Genomic DNA, 20,797 nt, shown 5'->3' with positions numbered 1-20,797 from the left:
AACAGTGTTTTTATGCTTTTTACCTATATCGTATTTCCTAAACACGTTTTGTTTTTTATTAATCAAAAAGATATAGAATTTGAATTCGTTATTCAAATTAGTTTCCAGTTTAGAGAAAACGAGTCGTACTTTTTTGACGGGAATTACCGTTATTTACCACTGGTAATTCCCAGCACCGGTTTTTCTCGGCTAAGCCTGTCGAAAACACGTTTCCTCAAATAATTTAATCTGTCTCCAGCTTTTTTTTTTTGGAGCATTGGACTTATGAGAGAGAGAGAGAAAGAGAGAGAGAGAGAGAGAGAGAGAGAGAGAGAGAGAGAGAGGGAGAGTTCGCCAATACAAAAGCAGCAGTCTTGTTTTTCATGGTGGATTGCTAGTTAATTCTAACGACATCATCATTCATTCATCAATTCATATTTGTTCTATTGATAATTGATTTTTTTTTGTGTTTCATTATTTCCACAAAAATCAAAATTAAAATATTTTTTTTTCATAATAACCTTCAAACTGGACATTTTTTCATGTGGTTATAATTAATGAAATGTATCATAAACAATTTTTGGATATTCTGATTCTCAAGTTAAAATTTGAATAGATTATGATCCTAGCATAATGTTCTTGTTTATCGTAATCAGAAAATAAAATTTTCATACACAAAAAAACTTGTTGTTACTGGTCCTCTAAAAACTATTGTGGTTCCTTTAAACTAATATTGTTTCGTCAAAAAATGTTAAGAATGTTTACATATGATACGGTTTTAAAAACTTAGGAAAGTATTTAGTAGTAAAGTATAAACGTTTCACTTTATATTTTAGTTGTTTATTAGCTCACCTGAGCTGAAAGCTCAAGTGAGCTATTCTGATCACATTTTGTCCGTCGTCTGTCTGTCCGTCTGTCTGTCCGTCTGTAAACTTTTTACATTTTAAACTTCTTCTTTAAAACTCCTTGGTCAATTTCAACCAAATTTGGCACAAAGCACTCGTATGGAAAGGCAAATAGAAATTGCAAAAATGAAAGACAGATCTTTATTCAAAGCGGAGAAAACATCGAAACTGTCGAAAAAGGGAGGTGCATTTTTAAAAGTCTTCTTCTCAAGACCTACTAAGTCAAATTATATGTATTTTAGCATAAGTAATCCTTATGGAAAGGAAAATATAAAATGGGTAGGCATGACCGGGCCAGGGAAAAACAAAAGATTGATAGTTATTAATCTGCCAAGCTCATTAAAATTTCAGGATATTTACTGACCAGTATATTTGTATTCGCTGTGAATATTGCTGCAAATTAATGCGTAATTGGAATTGACGATTGCCGATCTGCCCCGGCTTTTATTTTGCCCCGGCCCAGGTTTGCTTACCCATTTTACCAAGACTCGTATTCCATAATTCTAAAAAGAGGTTCTTTGTTTAAAGCAGCCATGACACTATATGATAAACGGATCGATCTGACAATGATGAATTTGTTTGTTGTGCAACAGTTCGTGTACGAAGGGAATCTTTGAAACATGCAAAATACATTGGTACCGATTTTGTGAAGTAAATTGAGGCTAAATATTTCAATGCGTTGACAGTTTTCACATATGACGGTGGTGTTAGCTTGTTGTCATTTTCGTTTCGTTTTCATTTATGCTTTGCGTTAACCTGGGAACTGTCGCTTGTATTTCCTGATTTTTACGTATCAAATCAAACAGAGACTTTGGTAAGTCAAACAGTTTACTGTTTACCTGCGCAAATTAAGCAAAATCTGATGTATCAAAAAAGTACTGAAATACAATTCATTCTATCGGTAATTCGGCATTATCTTTTGCGTAATAGTAGATTAATGCAGTAGGTTTTGTTGATATGCTCGGCATTTTCTCGAGTTTATTCAGTTTAAATAGAGTTTGATATCGCTGACGGAAATATGTAGGTACAGTGTATATACATGTATATATTTGATTCATTTCGAAAAAAAAATGTGTTCTTTATTTGTTATAGTGCATGTTTCTTGTGTTTAATTGTTTACAATTTCTATTTACTTACCATATTTGAGTGTTAAGCTTCGAATTAAAAACAAGATACAGAATTTGCTCACAATTCTATGTTTGTACACAGATCTTAAAAACTTAAGATTAAAAAAGTAAAAATTTGGTCAATATTTATTAAGAAAATTTTCAAAGTCTGTTCTTCCAGAAACCAACTTTAACAACTTATTGTATTGTAAACTTAAGCTTTTTTCGTCATTATTACTCCTACTGTACATGTGATCCCTTGACTATGTTTGTGTTCATTGGTATAAACTGATTTTGAACCTCAAATACCAGTGAAATGGTCTTGAGTGAATAAAAGAATTGAAAATCTTAGGCCGTTCTTTTTTTCCATTCGAAATGCTGAATAGGAAATATCAAGTTAAAAATCTTAAGCTGAATGAAATAAACTCATGCGAACAAAATATGACTCAAACCTAGGCGAACTGTGAGCTCTGTATCTTGCTTTTAATTCCACGATTGACGCTGAAATTTTGGTTGAACATTAGAAATTCTATATGAATTAGAGTATGTTAAATACTTGTATAAACAAAATAAAAGAATGATATTCTGTATATACCTACTCTCTGGGGCCCCCTCTTTATACAATAAATAATGTGAAATCTACATCAATTTTGATAGTTTTTCAGACACGAGTAAATAAAAACGACATCTTTAAAACAGTTTCCATAGTTCTGACACATTTCTGTTGCGGGGATAAAGTAATTATTGCTATTCCTAAGAAAATATCACAGCGGAAAATTATCCTGGTTTGTACGCGAGGTAAATAACAGTCATTTAATTATAATGGAGAAGACATCAAATTTTTGAATGTTTTTAATTTGAGGAATTGAGATCATTGAGGTACAATTTTCTTTTTAACATCTATACATGTAGGATTTTTTAAAGAAAAAACAATAACTATTATATTTTTTTTAAATACAATTACTATTAAGAAGTTGATGAAAAAAATGTACCTATATGCTCTCATATATTTTGATCGCTTTACAAAGTGGGGGGGGGGGGGGGCAGAACGAAAATATAGGGAATTGGAAGTTAACAACTTAACAGTGTACCCCAACCAAATGTTTAGTTTTATATCTTGTGTAGGATTTTCTTATTCTGGTAAAAGATAGTATTTCATGAAGGTTCAATGTCAAAGATTACGTGTATGCAAAAATAAGTGTAAAATTCGAATACTTTACAATATTTTTTTTTGTTATTCTACCGATGGACCATATGGCACAATATCTTTTGAACGCTCATTGTTGCTCAGGTGAGCGATGTGGCCCCATGTGCCTCTTGTTTTGTGTACAAGTATTTAACATACTATAATTCATATAGAATTTCTAATGATGAACCAAAATTTCAGCGTCAATCGTAGAATTATAAACAAGATACAGAGCTCAAAATTTTGCTAGGTTTGAGTCATATTTTGTTCACATGAGTTTATTACATTCAGCTTAAGATTTTTAACTTATTTCCTATTCGGCATTTAAAATGGAAAAAAAATGAATGGCCTCAGATCTGTGTACAAACATAGAAGACGGACACCCCCCTTTTTCGACGGACAAAATGTGATCAGAATAGCTCACTTGAGCTTTCAGCTCAGGTGAGCTAAAAATTAAAGAATGATATGCTGTATATAACTATTCTCTGAGCTCCCCTCTTTACACAATGAATAATGTGAAATGTGGGTGAATAAAAACGACATCGATAAAACAGTTTCCATAGTTCTGACACATTTCTGTTGCGGGGATAAAAGAATTATCGCTATTCCTAAGAAAATATTACAGCGGAAAATTATCCTGGTTTGTAGCCATTTTTTATTTTTGAATAAAAATGAAAACAATGGGTGGGCCATAGTAAATTAGAGTGATGTGCCTGTCAATACGGTAACATTGATTTTTATAGCACTTTAACATGTCACGTGACAACATTTTTCATTCCAGTGTATTCATCAATCACGTGTGAGTAAAGTTATAAAAGTCACGAGTTTACGCGAGGTAAACAACATTCATTTAGTTATAATGGAGAAGACAAATAAAATTGTTGAATATTTTTAATTTGAAAAATTGAGCGCATTGAGGTTCAATTTTCTTTTTCACATGTATAAATGTAGGATTTTTTTGGATAAAATACCATAACTATTATATTTAAAAAAAAATACTATAACTAGTAAGTAGTTGAGGAAGAAAATATACCTTTATGCTCTCATATATTTTGATCGCTTTATTAAGTGGGGGAGGGGGGGGGGGGGGGAAACGAAAATACAGGGAATTAGAAGTTATTTAAGAAATAAACAACGTTTTAGTGAACATGGCGTTATGAATAGCAATTGCTCTGTTGGCATATTCCATGATGCGCACTAGCGCATCATGGAAAATATGCCAGCAGAGCAGTTGCTATTCATAACGCCATGTTCATTAAGTAATCGTTGTTTATTACTTATATTTGCATTTTACCACTCGCAAATACCCTGTATTAGCCTAGACCTTGACATTTAGCTATTGCATCAAAAATAAACATTCAGACTGTAATGTATCTTTTTAATTCACATAGATTTGTTAACAGAATCAATGATATGTGATAACAATAATTCGTTTAAAATGTTATTTTAAGTTAGTTTTAATTAAAAACATCAATTTTATGGAGTTGGAGAAAAACATATGATGTATCGTATAGTGGTTTAAATCTATAACGTCATGTTAAAGTATATGACGTCACACCTTTATGACGTCATAGTAAACAGACAGAGCAATTGCGATTATAGAAATATAATTGCAGTTTCTCCGTATGGACTTACAGTGGGAAAGAACAATGGATATATAACAGTGTACCCCTACCAAATATTTAGTTTTATATCTTGCGTAGGATTTTCTTATTGTGTAAAAACAGTATTTCATGAAGGTACATGTACAATATCAAAGATTACGTGTTTGCAAAAATAAGTGTAAAATTCGAATATTTTACAATATTTTTTTTTATTATTCTACCGAGGGTCATATGGCACAATATCTTTTGAACGCCCATTGTTGCTCAGGTGAGCGATGTGGCCCCATGGGCCTATTGTTATGATTCCGGCAGTTTTTTTGTTGCGAGAATTTTTTTTGTCTGTCAAAATTATTTCAAAAGCATAGTCAAAAGAACTTTCAATTCTTCAAATAGTTTTGATTCATGCTTTTTTTCTACAACAAATACAAAGAACGTTTACCTCATATTAATCAATCCATTTGACTTTCAAATTGTTGTTACTATATATTTTATTCTGAAGAATAATTCTGGTTTTTTTAAACATAAAAGATATATGTCTAACTCAATAAACTGTATAGGAGCTTTCAAATCTTGACGATGATCACAATGTGGATTTTAAAAAATAATAAACTTAAATATGCAGATAAGAAGATTACATATCACATTTCTTACATCGATTGTAAATTTTAATGACCATGCTCGATTTTCCTAAGCCTAGGATGTTTTGAAGCAATATAATGCCTGCATAAACATCCTTATTGATTTCATAATCGAGCTTAAGGACGAATACTTTGAATTGTAATAGACGATAACTTCGCAACTTCAGGCTTTGAAAAGAAATGCATTTAAGAAATAAGGAATTTTTCTTCGAGTATTATGATGTAATAAAGTAAACCAGAAGTCCTTTATGGTAGATTAAATAACCCGACCGTATTTGATCACCTTATAAGATTCAAGATTGATTCCTTATTACTTATATTCGAATATTTTTTTTAGCAATTGTACGATTGAATATTAAAAAAGTAATTGATAAAATGTATTGGGATAACCATTACAAAATCGATTTGTAGTGTTGTCAAAGACAAAGACACTGAAAAATATAAATATGTTTTTGACAACAAATGTAGAAAAATACTAAAATGTCCAGTATATTATAATTGATACAGATGTATTCAAATCATCGAGAATTTTGAAAAGTAATTGTTTAATACAAAACGCATTATCATGATTTCATTATAATTTTTATCCTCACATTTACAATTGGACAAATCAAATCTAATATACAATACACTTTTATCATGCATACACAGTAACTAATCAATTCTTCTATCAAACTCGACCGTCGCCTTAATGTTGTATCAAATGAAATTACGAGGTGAGGGAACTCTAAATCCAACATCAAATGGAGCGTTTCGGATTCTAGGTCTACTCCCGTATAGAGTAGAGGAACCTCTGGTGAACGGATCATAGGGATTCCGGGAGCGACCTATTCTGCTGCCACGCAGGAGATGAAGTTCGTTAGCAAATGGAGTAATATCAAAACCTAAGGGATTTCCGTTAAGAATTTCTCTGCAAGGGATCCGCGGATTTCTGCAATATTTCAAAATGATATGGAAATCATTTATATAATTTTAAAAAGTATTTTTATCTATAGAATAAAACTTTATTTCATTATACGGAGTTTAGCTTTTTTACGTAGCTTATCTTTCTTTGAATGAAGTTAAATCTTTCCAAACTAAAAATAAAGATAACTTTTTAAATTTTTCGTACTCTAATATTTTCATTATGACCCACCTTTCCTGATGTTGACGTTTAAAAAGACGTGCTTGATAACTGATATCTCCATGATCGTCCTTCAAGACTGAACACAAAACTTTGGCGTGAGTGATTCCCTTAATTTGGGCAAGTTGATCTGTGATATACAAAAGATATAGCATATAAAACACAATTTGTGATGAGATATATAATATTTAATTAAAGCACTTATTTTTATAAAAATAAAATTGAACAAAAAAGGTAAGCTTTGTTTTAAAGCACTTTGAATTTGGGACCATCTTAACGCTCTTTGAAAAAATCATTTTTTAAGTGCGTTGATATGGAAAAATAATTGTAGATTGATTTTTTTAACTTTCAGATAAAATTGGTAGTAAAAGAACTATGTATGATAAAAGTTAAATTTGGCCCCCATAATTCGCCAGTTTTTAAGTGTTTCGGGTACAATAAAATGTTAACTAAATTTTTAGTAGAGTTGATATAAAATATATTTTTCATCTATTTATTTGATTTATTTGCACTCACTGGCAGTATATGACGTCAGAAGTGACGCCATTTCTATAATTCAATCAAAATCAGCCAAAAATTGACATTTTTCTTATCTATTTACTAATGGAAAAATATAGAGCGCATGCTTGAACAAGGACAATTTTTTTGTCACTTATAAGTCTTGGCTAGATACATCTCTGATAAAGATATTTTATTTGTTCAAGAATGCGCTCTATGTTTTCGGAAGGAAAAACTGCTTGAAAACAAGCTGTTTTACGCTAAAAATGTAAAAATGGTGGGAAAAGGTTGTCTTTACAATGTCATATTTCTAAATTGTGGGCACTTGAACCAAAATGAATATTATGTAAACATATCACTTACATATCTGTACAAAGAAAACAAAGAATGATAGTAAAATGATGATGTTCATTTAAGGGAGCCATTTTATGCCCTTATCATATATAGTCCTTTATTCCTGTTCTTACGTTCAAGTCATACATAAATAAGTACTGACGAAAATTTATTTTTTTATTTACGAGTTAATACTTTCTGGCTCAAGTAATGAATATTTGCCATTTACCTACTGTGTAGATAATGTGACCCATGACTTAGTATTTAAGTATAGACATGCGATTTTTTAAAGCTGCAGTAATTCTAAATTCTATATCGAATGCCTTTAAATTTCAACAAGGACATATAAATGTCAATAAGGCATTTCCATCTTCGTTAATTTTTTGGGGGGTGTGTATAAAGAATACCTTTTGGAAAAACATATAACTCTCGCTCATATTACATACTATATATCTTACTATTAAATACTATTCCATATTTCAAAATCCCTGTTTACGCGATTTGTAAGACGAGTTCATAGTTTTCTTTTTGAATTGTAGAGCTATTTCAACAGAAGAAGCTGTCAAATTAATAAGTGTTAAATATTGAATTATAAGTTTATAATTGGCTGAAATGTACATTCAATATAAAATGTTAAAATAGGATTTCAAAAATGAATAAATTCTTTTCATCATACATTTTATAATTTTGTTTTCATAATTTGATGCTTAGAGATATTCTTTACTTCACATAAGAACTGAAATTTAAATAACGACTGAATTAAATTCAAGAGCTAGCGATCTTATACTTAGACTTCCTAAACTGGGTTAGAACAACGTTTTAACGTTTAAAAATACATTCTTTGTTTAAGAAAAAAAATGAATTCAAAATTCATTTTTTATACTTTTATGTGGTGTTAAATTGAATTGAACAATCATCACTTTAGAACCCGCAAAGTCGGGAAGGGGAAGAAATATGAAATGCATATGTGCCCTATTGAATCTTATTGTTTTTCTTTTCAATCGGTGCGGCAGGTGCCATAATCCTCTTCAAAGAATTGTTCCACAATTTTTTACATTTCTATCTGATCTCTAATGAATTTGAAACACAATTCATCAGGTCTCTGGGAGGAACTGAACTCGACGGTAGGATTAATGTTCTATGTATAAAGCTCATCCAGCATGGATCAGCGCATGAGAAACGTCCTTGTCAATACTATCTGACGCTATTATCTCCCTTGCTGAAAGAATGAATCGCCGTATCGGTTCAATGAAAACGAAAAATCAATTAATATTTCATATATAAACAAAACTATACATCTAAATGTTTATAAATAAATTTAAGAATTTATTTTATCAAAGTGCAATGATGTAAAAACAAATAGTGGTCTACACTCATTACGCACTTTGAAAAATTATTTTAAAGTGCGTTGATTTGGACTAAAATTTTAAGCACTTTGAAAAAAAAAAATTCTAAGTGCGTTGCCACAAAATCTTTCAAAGTGCGTAATATTTTCAAAGTGCGTTCCCACAAAATTTTTCAAATTGCGCTAATTCTGTCCAAAATTTAAAGCTCTTTTGAAATTTTTTTTTCAAAGTGTGTAATTTTTTCAAAATGCGTTGTAACAAAGCGTGCTTTTTGCATTTAAGATAAATACATCTCATAAATAATACCTCCCAAACGCCATTTCAGTTGTCCTATCGGATAATAGCACGCATATAGACTTTTGATTTTGTTTAACCCAATTGCACACATTGAATAATAGTTGACATGAAGTATTTTAATACGTTGTCTTAGATTCTTTATATTTCTTTGTGTTATTTTTGTTTCTTACATTCATTTAAACAGTTTGTCTTGTTGAAGTTGCAATGACTTTGTAAAATATATATGTCCAAACATATGTTATTTGTACAACAAATAAATTTTTATCAAAGTATAAGAAGTCAGCGGCTAATATAGGGGTTATAAGAACAAGGTTAATGAGAGGAAACTTGGCGCAAAATGTCTTTTATAAGTCGTCCTTGACAATTCCATCGTATGCATTTACCTTGTGTAAAAGCAGCGCGTGGATTTTCGTGGTCGTTGTTTTCGTACCAGAACCTATCTCCATGTTTGTACAGAGAGAACTGGTAGGCCAACAGACAGGAGAAGGTGGGGCCCAGGATTCCTCCCCGGACGGGGGTCTCCGAAATAGCGCCAGCATACAGGTCTATGTCATGAGGACTTCTGAACAAAAGAGTAAGACAATGATTAGGTATAAATACACAAACTTCAAATATGTGATAGTCAAAAGGTTATATCACTCAAAACTAATTTCTCTTCCGTCCATAATCTAACACGGATAATAGATTTTGCGAGATTGTTGAAATAATATACCTGTAAACCCTGGCCAGGTTAGCTGCATTCTGCGGGGTATGGTCCTCTAGCCCTCCGTGTACACCTGCAGTGAAGTGGTATGCCGGACGCCGTCCACAGAACGCGCGGAAGGCGTTGTACGGCGGAAGTCCATGCTCACGGCCTCGCTGAATGTTTAGAGCCCCGAGGTCAAAGGACATGGTTTCACGATCGAACATGCTGCCTCGACCTTCAAACAAATGGTTTCTGATTCCATCAACTAAAGTATTATCACTACGAGACTTGGGGGCTTTAGACATCCAGCGCGCCATATACTCAAACCCATGAGGAGGGGGAGGATATCTGGTCTGACAAGGGGGCAAATCACCAGGCTCGCAAGCAGGATAAAAAATGAGATCGGGTTTATCAAAATGATCTTGTAATGGATATGTTCTTACTCGCCCACGCCCATTGTCATGACCGACAACGTTTCTAACCAAGGAGTGACCCATACGTAACACCGCTGCCCCAAAGGAGTTGAAGGTTCGAGGGTCCACGCTAGGGTTGTATATGTTATCGTGTCCAGATCGTCTGGAACGCAGGTTGAAGAAAGTAAGGTGGCGATTGTTTAGAACCGCTGGCAGAAATTCGTTGTAAGTGATATGCTGGAGTTCCGCGACCACAATTCTCTTTGCTTCCTGAAAAAGAGTCTCATCGTCTATAATTCCTGTGGCAGCTCGTAGAGCCTCAGCTATCAGATTGTGACGTCGCAACCACGTGGTATGCAATACTGTGAGGGTTGGCGTTTCGCTTTGTCTGTGGTCGCCTGTAGAATTATAACACAAGGTAAAATGTAATGTTATATACTGTTTTATGCCAAGAGTTAGTTATATATTTGTCAAAAGGATAGAAGTTTAAATACATGTATTACAAAATTTTTAATTCATAATCAAAAATTATTATTTGTAACAATGTGAAGTGACATTTTACCGGTGAAGGAATTTTCAAGGAGGGAAGGGTCTTGACCCTTCACTACCACCCCTTCTCAAAACCCATGCACACAATGACGTTGGTACACAGAAGCAAATCTAAAGCCGGCAACCGCCGAGGGGAGGGGGCATATTTTTATTTTGTTTGTTATAATTATATAGGCCATGCTTTCTATGACATGGAATGTTAAGATTACTGATTAACTTAAAAAATGAATTCACAAGCAAACAGTTCAACCGCAAATCGTACATAAAAGGCTTCTCATTTGTATTATGGGATGGGATCTCATCCTCAATGAACATTACGATTTTCAAAAATTACTGGAAATTGTATGTAGCCTTCGTTTTTACTAAAACTGGTACTTTAACAAAACAGTGTTATTTAGGGGCAAACACTTGGTGCGGGTATTACTGTCTAATGACATCATCTAGTTTGATATTCCATTGTGTATTTTCTAGCACGCATCATGGAATATACCAACAGAGCAATTGCTATTCATAACGCTATGTTCACTAAATAACGTTGTTTATTTCTTAATAATATGTATGTTTATGCGGTTGATTGACAAAAAAAATCAAAAGATATAAAAAAAATCAGTTGAAATATGTGGAGTTGTCGTGGGAAATAGATAAGCTGTTTTTATTTTCTCATGAATTGATGAAATGTGTTTGAATAGTGAATATTCAAGGAACTTTTTCCATGCGTAAAGTTGTTGACGTTTTGTAGTAAATATATTGTGCGGCTAACAGTTATAATTTCTACAGAAAAGATTGACTTTTAACAAAATATATGCTAAAACATGTAATAAAAAGAATCATGATAAGAAGTGGTATGATTTTTATCCAACTCGTTGTGTATTTTCTATCCCCTCACCAAGACTAAGGGATAGAAAACACACAATTCATTGGATAAAAATCATATACCAAATTGTAAGAGTTCCTATATTTTTAAAAATCATATATCAACATCTATAGCTAGTAAAGAATAATAAGGCAGGGAGAATAAATAACGTATACGAATCATAATCAGCGCATGAGATTTTCAATGTAAAGACGAAGTATTTTTGTTTTGAACATATATTTACCAATTCATTGAAAAAGGCCATGAATCCTTCAAATGTACAACCCCACACTTTTCTTCTAAATTATTTTCCTCCCTTGTTTATTCAACGTAAGACAACCACCTAATCCTGCGTAATGTTTATAAGACGTCACGTTTGGTAAAAACACAGAGTGTAATATTAAAAAATTATTACATGAGTGATATCCACCGTATATTAAGCTTAACATGTAATAAGACATGTTGTTATACTTTCATGTTAAATACTGAAATCTGATTGGTTAAGACGCAGTTAATAATATTTACTATTACCCTCAGCGTAAGCAACGCACTTGGCAACGGGTAACATTATATAAATAGTGCCTGTTTGGGAGGGTAACAGTTGAAATTGACACCCCGAGAAAACCATTGTCAACCGACGCGAAGCGGAGGTTGACAATGGTTTTCGAGGGGTGTCAATTTCAACTGTTATCCTCCCAAACAGGCACTATTTATTTTGTTATACTGAATGTCTTTTTTAAAATTTTTAAGAAAATTTTACTGCTTTTATATAGGAATAACGTGAATTCTACAGCGAACCGTACGCGCATAATTTTCGCGCATGTAACATTTTTTAATGTTACCCGTTGCCAAGTGCGTTGCTAACGCTGAGGGTAATAGTAAATATTATTAACTGCGTCTTAACCAATCAGATTTCAGTATTTAACATGAAAGTATAACAATAAAAAATATTACATGCGCGAAAATTATGCGCGTACGGTTCGCTGTAGAATTCACGTTATTCCTATATAAAAGCAGTAAAATTTTCTTAAAAATTTTAAAAAAGACATTCAGTATAACAAAATAAATAGTGCCTGTTTGGGAGGATAACAGTTGAAATTGACACCCCTCGAAAACCATTGTCAACCTCCGCTTCGCGTCGGTTGACAATGGTTTTCTCGGGGTGTCAATTTCAACTGTTACCCTCCCAAACAGGCACTATTTATATACTAGCAAATATCTCAATTATTCAAGGAATGAATTTGATTTCTATCTTTGTTATAACATTACCTTTAACTTATGCTAGTATACGTAGGTAAAATGTTAATATTCTACAACTAAAATAAGAAAATGAGGCCCATTCTTAACGAGGCCGAGTACTGTTCTATTCGCACGCTTTCGCACAGCGTTTCATTTGTATTGTGACGTCACCTTTTTGCTTGATTGACGCCATGGCGTTATGGTTTCAACTGCAGATATTCAGCGAAATTTGTCGAAAATAGTTCGTTTGAGGCGTACAATTAATATTATATTGTAGAATAAACATACATGTCTTGAAGTATAAGATATATTTGGACTCGGGTCGAAAATCTGAAGAGGATTCGGCAAACCTAGCCCTCTGTCACGTTTTCGTACCCCGCCTAAATATAGCGTTATACATATATTTCAAGACAGTAACCATGTATTTTATATTAATGACCCTTAATATGTGATGTTACATATTTATTTATTACTAAAATATGTCTGAATGTTTTAATGATACATTAAAGTTCACCATTTCCTCCTTTGTCAAACAAATAATAGTCATTATCTGACATATCTGGGAAATTGGGCATACAAAAAAATAAACAACTTAGATAAGACACCAAGAACAAACCAGGAGGAAAGGGGATTTCTTGTTGACTATTTGATACCTTTCATGCAAAATCCCATAGGGCCCTATGTTAAAAATTAATCAACTTTGAGATCACCCCCTAAACAAACGATGTAGTAACTGTCTGATTTTTTCGTCTTAGAATAAATTTTTCAGTAGAAATTCATGTAAAAAATTTCATTAAAAATCTAGGGCAGATCAAATTAGACCCGGTCTTGGTAAGTTAGATCATATAACATAGGCTAACAAAAAAGACATTTAACTCATCATGTACAAGAAACAGAACTACACTGGCTGTTGAACAACTGAGATTTATGATTTTTAATTCAATTTAAAAAAAAAAGAATGGTATGTTTTACTTTATTAAAGTTAAACACCTACCGCCGTCGAAGCAGTGATACCGTGTGGTTACACGTGTGTCGGAAGGACAATTGTCCGATGGCAAAAGTCCATCAATAATATGACTTTCATTCAGTTTACCACCGTCTGAAAATAATGAAAGCATGACGCAAATCAAATTAAATTAAATTAAATTATATATGTCAATTCCAACACATACGTTAATGCTATACCTCATTCTACATCGGTTTGAATTATCTATATTTCAAAAATGGTTTTAAAAAACATTTTTAGCAATATCGAGATAATTTCAAAAGAATTGCCAAACAATTATTTTTCTTTTGGAACGTTTTTAAAAAATTGCTTTTTGATTTAAAAAAATGGCTTCCTTACTGAAAGATATAATTATATTATCTTGTTCGTAATTTGAATTTTAATATAAGTATTTTAAGAAAACTAAAGAAAAGGTTGGTTTCAAATAAAACACTGAAAACTTTAAATTCATTTTTAAGATATTCTTTAGAATTAAATGAGAGAGTCTTGATTTTGAAAATATCTATAGAACTAAGATAAACTCTAAATTTTCTGTTGAAAATGACACAGAAAGCAAAAATATGGACGAAAAGACGCGTTCTTACGTTTTCTTCTAAGTTGTAACTCTTTTTCCCTGTGGAAGCCATAGATCGCCGTGCCGTCTATAAAGGAGGATCTCTGGTTCTGCTGCTCGCGGATACCTTGAGGTCAATGTTAAAGGTTAAATAAAAATAAATGATGACGCAAGAGATACAAAAGCCTTAACAGTAACGTTTGTATCATGTAACTCTTTAAAGGATTCACTTAATAGCAATTTTAGATAAAGAAAAAGTGAGAAAGCTCACATACCCAACACCGCACTTTAATTAATAGTGTCACACATAATGATTGGCAGAAATTCGTAATATCCCTCTGCTATGAATTTTACCGAATAAGATAATATCTTATTTTTTATAATAACATATAGTGTGTACAATTGTGCCGTATTATAAAAATGTCAACCAATTACTTGTACATTAATATTGGACACCCGGCCCATTGGGCCTATAGGTCACTTTGGTAATCTCAACAAATATAGTTTTTATATGACTGCCGTCATGAGAAAAGGGCCCTTAAGGTCAAAATTTCACAAACTCACTTTTTTGTCAATTCTGATTAGTCAACTCTTTCTGAATACAAATATACAAAATTATCCAAGATCTTGTGTGTTTTAAGCATTTTATAACAATTTTAGTAAGAGATGTTAACACGACTTTGACGTAGCTCGTCGAAAACGTCACGACGTCAATTTATTTTGGCATTCATCATTTTCTTCTGTACTTCATTTCACAACGTCTTTAATTGTTTGAAGTAGAATTAATTAATAAATTTCTTACAATTTTAACAAAAGAGATCAAAACAATTTGAATATCCAGGTATAGTTAATGTTCTGCATACTTCTGATGACTCCACATGCAATAACCCCCTCCCCCCCCCCCCCTCCCCGAACATAAGATAGATCGGTAAAGGATATCTAAGGAAAACAAATATCAAACTTCTCCCCAACCTTTAAATAAATCAAAGTTATTTAAGCTGCCGAGAAGCAAATTAAATAAGCAAACATGTAAGAAACATAAAGATGGTCAAATTCGATGCTTATGTTTCCACAATTTCGGGGCATTGTCAAATTGCATACACGAATTTATTTTCAAAAAGATAAATATTTATTCCTTTTATTTATTCTTTTGCACGGAAATTTTATCGCATATTTACAGATATTACTTTTTAAGTATCTTCATAGTTCTATCCTGTGCAAAATTCACTATTCAGTTATAACATTATTTTTTAATTACTTTTAAAATTTAACATATGTTGCGTGATATTTTCTCACAGTTTATTTCTTACAAAGTTATTTATTTATTGATTAACACTTTTCGGACTCTATATGTGATTTCAAAGAGACAGAGTGCAATGTCTCAAGGACTGTTATCAGTTTTTCATTTCTTGGACATAAAAGACTCATTGAGTTTATTTAATTATTTTATATCTGTGAACCTTTCACTCAGCTTACTAATGTCATCACCTTTCAAATAATACTCATTGTTCAGATTCTTATATTTAGTAATTTACAATTGTTAATCGGCAGTCTGGAATACGGCGGCCAGCCTCGGTCACGTCAGACTCACCCAGAGTCTTGAGTCCGGAGGCCACTTCTGGCCATATCCGACTTGTATGTAATATGTCTGTCTGTTAAAATCGTTATAATGTTGCCATCGTTGAATCTCGTCCAATAAATGTGGAATCCTGCATCAATTGCATGTTTATTTCTCTGGAACTGTATACTGGTGGACCTTCAGGAATACGGCATACATATCCTTTGTTTTACCTTACGGCCTACAGCGCGCCACAACCTTATTTCTGCACCCCCCCTCGCCAACATTCCCTCACCCCGTTCGTACTGCAAACGGCTGATGCAGTTCCAGAAGAATTCCGTAGCACCGTAAAACAAACGTGGTCACAGTTCTGAAGCAAGATAGCTGTTTTTGAAACTCGGATGTTATGGTGTTGAATTATTGTCATGATTTCTCTTCTCTTTCATAGTTACGTTATCAACACTTAATTCTTATAAAATTATCGATGGAAAAAAAGTCGGCTTCAAGACTGTCTCACTGAAAAGTAATTACATCTACAAGAATGTGGACAGTTGATTTGAGAAAAAGATTTTAACAAAATCGGCATCTTATATTTATAGATTAAAATTTACATCCACTAAGTATGATTCCCGCTATTTCTTAAAAATTGATTGTACATTACAGCTGTATAGAAACAGACAGGACTGTAATCTACTCGGTCCAGTTCTAACCATGCAGTTTACCGATCGGTCGAAATCTTTAGCAACCTATGAAAAATCACGAATTGCATGATGATGCCAAACTCAAATTCCCATATAAGACGCTTTGGTTACAGCTTTTATCTAACGTACTGGTGTACATTAACAATAATCCAGTGACTTTTACTGACGTTTTACGATCAATTCCATTCATTTATTTATTAAATAAAAGATGTAAATTTAAAAAATAAACTGCTTTCTTTGGTGATACATGCGGGCTATAAAGATAGCCATATTCCAGAACGCGGGTTACGTTAATTTTCTTGGTATTGATCGCTATTTTTTGATTATGTTTATATATACTCGTACACCCCTAATTAAGTGTATCAAATACGACTGACCAGCAAAATACAAAAGCCACCCCACGTGTCACGTGCTGAATCTACACTTCTATTCAATCGCTTTGTAAGTTCACGCGTACCGTTGATTTTTGTGATGCGATTTTTATAAACCATAACCGAATCGTTGAAATAATTAATTATATATATAAGCATTATTCACTTTTTTTTCAAAATGCAAGATTGCAAATAAATTTCATTAAGATTTCTGCATTAATTATGTCCATTCTTTTGGACTACTTGGAAGTACAGTGCCGATAGACGTAGCTTATACTCCGTGAGAAGTTAAATTTTTACATGTTGACTAAATTTAATTTTCTTATTATCGATGTTACACGATGAATCTCTCTCTCTCTCTCTCTCTCTCTCTCTCTCTCTCTCTCTCTCTCTCTCTCTCTCTCTCTCTCTCAATGAATACAAATATCGGCCAAGTGATTATCAATTTTAAACAAAATGAGAAATTAGAATGATAGAAGTCCCGAAGTTTTAAGAAATCGCGATTCTCGGCTTTTTTTTTTATTGCTGTACATTGTAACAAACACACATGAACATTGACTTCAGTATCATCGAAATTTGTATCTTGTATAAAAAAGAAAAGATGAGAAACCATCATCTATGAAAGTGAATTGTACGGCCATGCATGTTAGTAATTGTAAATGTCACACATGTAGTGTTTATATTTATCGATAAACATGAATTGATTTATAAAACTTGATATTAAACGTATAGTAGTAAAATGATTGGATTTACCAACCTGTTTAATTTAAGGAATTTTGAATCATGTACAAAACTGATTTGAGATGAATATAATCATATAAAATGCTATAAATCCATGAAAATGGGGTGATTTTTTAGGCATGTAATGACTGATTTTTTTAATGTAAGTTAGCTCAAAAAGTACACATAACATGTGAATTTGGGTTATTAAATTGCAGAAGAAAACAAAATGTGTTGCACTCAAAGAATAAACAAGTTTTTCATTTGTACAGGTATATATACTTTTATGTTGTTTCATTAAAGGCACTTTACATGAAAATGTCACTAAGAATAAGATTTTTCCATGGAATCAAATGTGATATATCAGAGTAGATGTTTACGCTGTGAAAATATTTCTCAAACTCTTCTAATCCGTTAGTTATAGCTTTTTAATTCGTTATATAATTTCAAAATTTGGTCGCAAATTCTTAAATTGTAGTAGAATTTGCGCGAATTTATTTTGAATGTTGGCAGTAGCACTATAATTGAGACATAGCCGCTTCTCTCGTGTTCCTTCCGACTTATTTAAAAAGTGTAGACTCGTCTCCCGTGAGGTTAACTTCCAAACTTATGATTTGAAATATTTGACTTGTATTTTTTCACAGTAATTACTGCACAGATAACAGTTAGATTTGAACAATACTGTTCTGCATCGATTTGGTATGTCTCAGCTTTCAACCCCTCTTATCAACAACGAGTGTGAAGTGTAGTTTTTTTTTACTTTATTAAATCATACATGTATTGCTCATGCAAACTAAAGTTGTATAATCTTACTCATTGCAGATTGCTTTATAAATCATCATCGGAAATCCACGACCAGTCTCGCATTCAATTGTACGCGTATGCGAGACGGGTCTTTGGTTTCTAACAATGATTTATAAAAAAAAAAGTGATTACCAATTAGAGCATATTTTCATCACACACTAGAATGTAAAATGTGGTGTTTAAGTTTCATAGCGGATGCAAAAGCAATAATTTTATGACGTCTCAGCATCAACATGTATGCAATATTACGCGTTCGAAATGTGTAGATTTTGATGTTACATGTGTATATTTCATTTATCAAATGTTTATTTTTTAAATCAACATGTAATAATTGACTGAAAAAATATTAATCGCGGTATTAAAACAAGGCCTGACTCTAGTTATTCATAAGACACAACACAGACGCAGAAAAAAAAACAGAAAAAAAAACTGCGTTTACAATGCCGCAACTTTGACGTCGTTTTCTGAGCATTGTGACGTTAAAAGATAAGGGCCCTTTTCTCATGACGGCAGTCATATCTATTTTTATATATTTTAAAGAGAAATTCATAATTGATTTCATCAAAGTCAGTATGAATAAATTGAAATGAAACAAAGTTGATAAAGCGCCTAGCACTGCTAGATTTTTCAAAAATTTATCATGTGTCATGATATAAACAAAAGTAGACAAAGTGATTTTTATCATTGCAGCATAAATTTCGAAATCTTATATACATATGAAAATAATGTGTAGTTATATCCTCTGTCAATTCATATTACAAAACATAATGAAGCGCTACTTTTAAATTCAGAATAGCACTTTGTTGTAAGGGTTTGTAAAAACTGCTTTAATCAGCAAAGGTTATCTTTCTTCATCACAAACTTAATCTGCAGGGTAACTTGAACATGCAGTACAGGATAAATTGCCATACCGGTAGTTTCTATTTTCAAAAAAGGTTTTCTGTTTTAAATTTAGACAAGATAATTATAGCAAATGAATCCATCTGTTTTTAAAATGCTAAAAATGTAAACCAGAACATTTTGTTACAACAGAAGATGGGGATTAAATAAATGACCCACTACATTTAAAATTATAGTACTACCAAAAATATTTCAGTGAATAATAATATCTGAAATTTTTTCTCAGAATTTTCTTTAATTTGCTAAAAGTCCAACTTTGAGCCTTATTCCATAATATAGTAAAAAGACCGAATGTTATGTCAATAAAAACTCATTTCATAAATAGATTTTTTGTTTAAAAAAACTCTATTCCTGACATTGAACTTTATAACAACTAAAAGACTGAGTAAACAACATTCTTAAGTAAACCCTAAATTATAAATAAACATACATTATATAACCCTAAAATTACAGAAGACAACAAATGATTTTTTTTAAAAAAGCTTTGCTAATATCGGATTTAATTTTGTTGCTGATTTATTTAATTTAGATGGAACATTAATAAGCTTTGAGAAATTGAAACAAATTAATCTCAACAAAAAAATTATATAATATGCAGGTATAAGAACTGCTGTAAGGACCAGATTGCATTTTAACCATATCCGATTGCTTACTTATAAAGGTTGCAAATCCATGTTAAACAAATTATTAGAAAAACTTTGCATCTATATCAAATGGAGAGAAAATGCCAAAAACTGGCAAAAGAAACGTGGAGAAAAATTGTGGACTCCCTTTGAAATCAACTCAAGAATCAAAACTACAATGGTTACAGTTCCAAATTCTTCATAGAATTCTCCCAACAAATGAATATTTTTTTTTTAATAAATAAAGCAGGATCTCCTGTATGCACTTTGTTGTAAAAGAGATGACGAGGGTATTGGTCCTTTATTTTATGAATGCATTGTAGTAAAAGAATTGTAGAGTGATGTTGAAGAATGAATTTTGAGACGGTTTGATTTGTAAATATTTACAATTTCTGCTATCTTTGTCTGTGGTAACATTACAAATCAATTTTGAAGCCTAAACCCCAATAATTTCATAAATGATGAGTGACACAAAATGGGCACGTCTTATAGCATAACTGAAAAAAGGTATTGGCTGCGCCGCATAGTAATACATAACATGAGCTACATAACAAATTGTGGCTTTAAAATAATGTTTAAAAGTGTAAAATATGAAAATAATCTTAATATAAGTAATAAGGAATCATTCTTTGAATTATATGAGGAGCGGGCTTTATTAAATTTAACCACGCCCCGACCAAAATTATCACCTTATACTAGTAATACTCAAAAAATGATTTCTTTTTTCTTAAACAACATTTGATTAAAAATCAGAGGAGTTTTTTAATAAAAAAAATAGAAAAATTTATGATTATTTTTTAAATTTGG

At 32.1% G+C, this 20,797-nt stretch overlaps 1 protein-coding gene across 1 annotated transcript in view; it reads right to left on the bottom strand.

Annotated features, from left to right (window-relative positions):
- Positions 1–6,033: 6,033 nt before the first annotated feature.
- Positions 6,034–20,797, bottom strand: part of LOC105324729 (peroxidase-like protein) — a 29,997-nt gene continuing 15,233 nt past the window's right edge. The window contains exons 7-12 of the mRNA XM_066083680.1: positions 14,345–14,440; positions 13,749–13,853; positions 9,728–10,511; positions 9,399–9,577; positions 6,554–6,671; positions 6,034–6,349 (exon numbers count right to left, since the gene is read on the bottom strand). Of these exons, the coding sequence (XP_065939752.1) occupies positions 6,118–6,349; positions 6,554–6,671; positions 9,399–9,577; positions 9,728–10,511; positions 13,749–13,853; positions 14,345–14,440 (1,514 nt within the window). The 3' untranslated portion in view covers positions 6,034–6,117. The remainder of the gene's footprint in view (positions 6,350–6,553; positions 6,672–9,398; positions 9,578–9,727; positions 10,512–13,748; positions 13,854–14,344; positions 14,441–20,797) is intronic.

The sequence above is a fragment of the Magallana gigas genome, chromosome 5 (assembly GCF_963853765.1).
Source record: "Magallana gigas chromosome 5, xbMagGiga1.1, whole genome shotgun sequence".
Lineage (NCBI taxonomy): Eukaryota > Metazoa > Mollusca > Bivalvia > Ostreida > Ostreidae > Magallana > Magallana gigas.
This window is presented reverse-complemented; position numbering and strand designations above follow the sequence as displayed.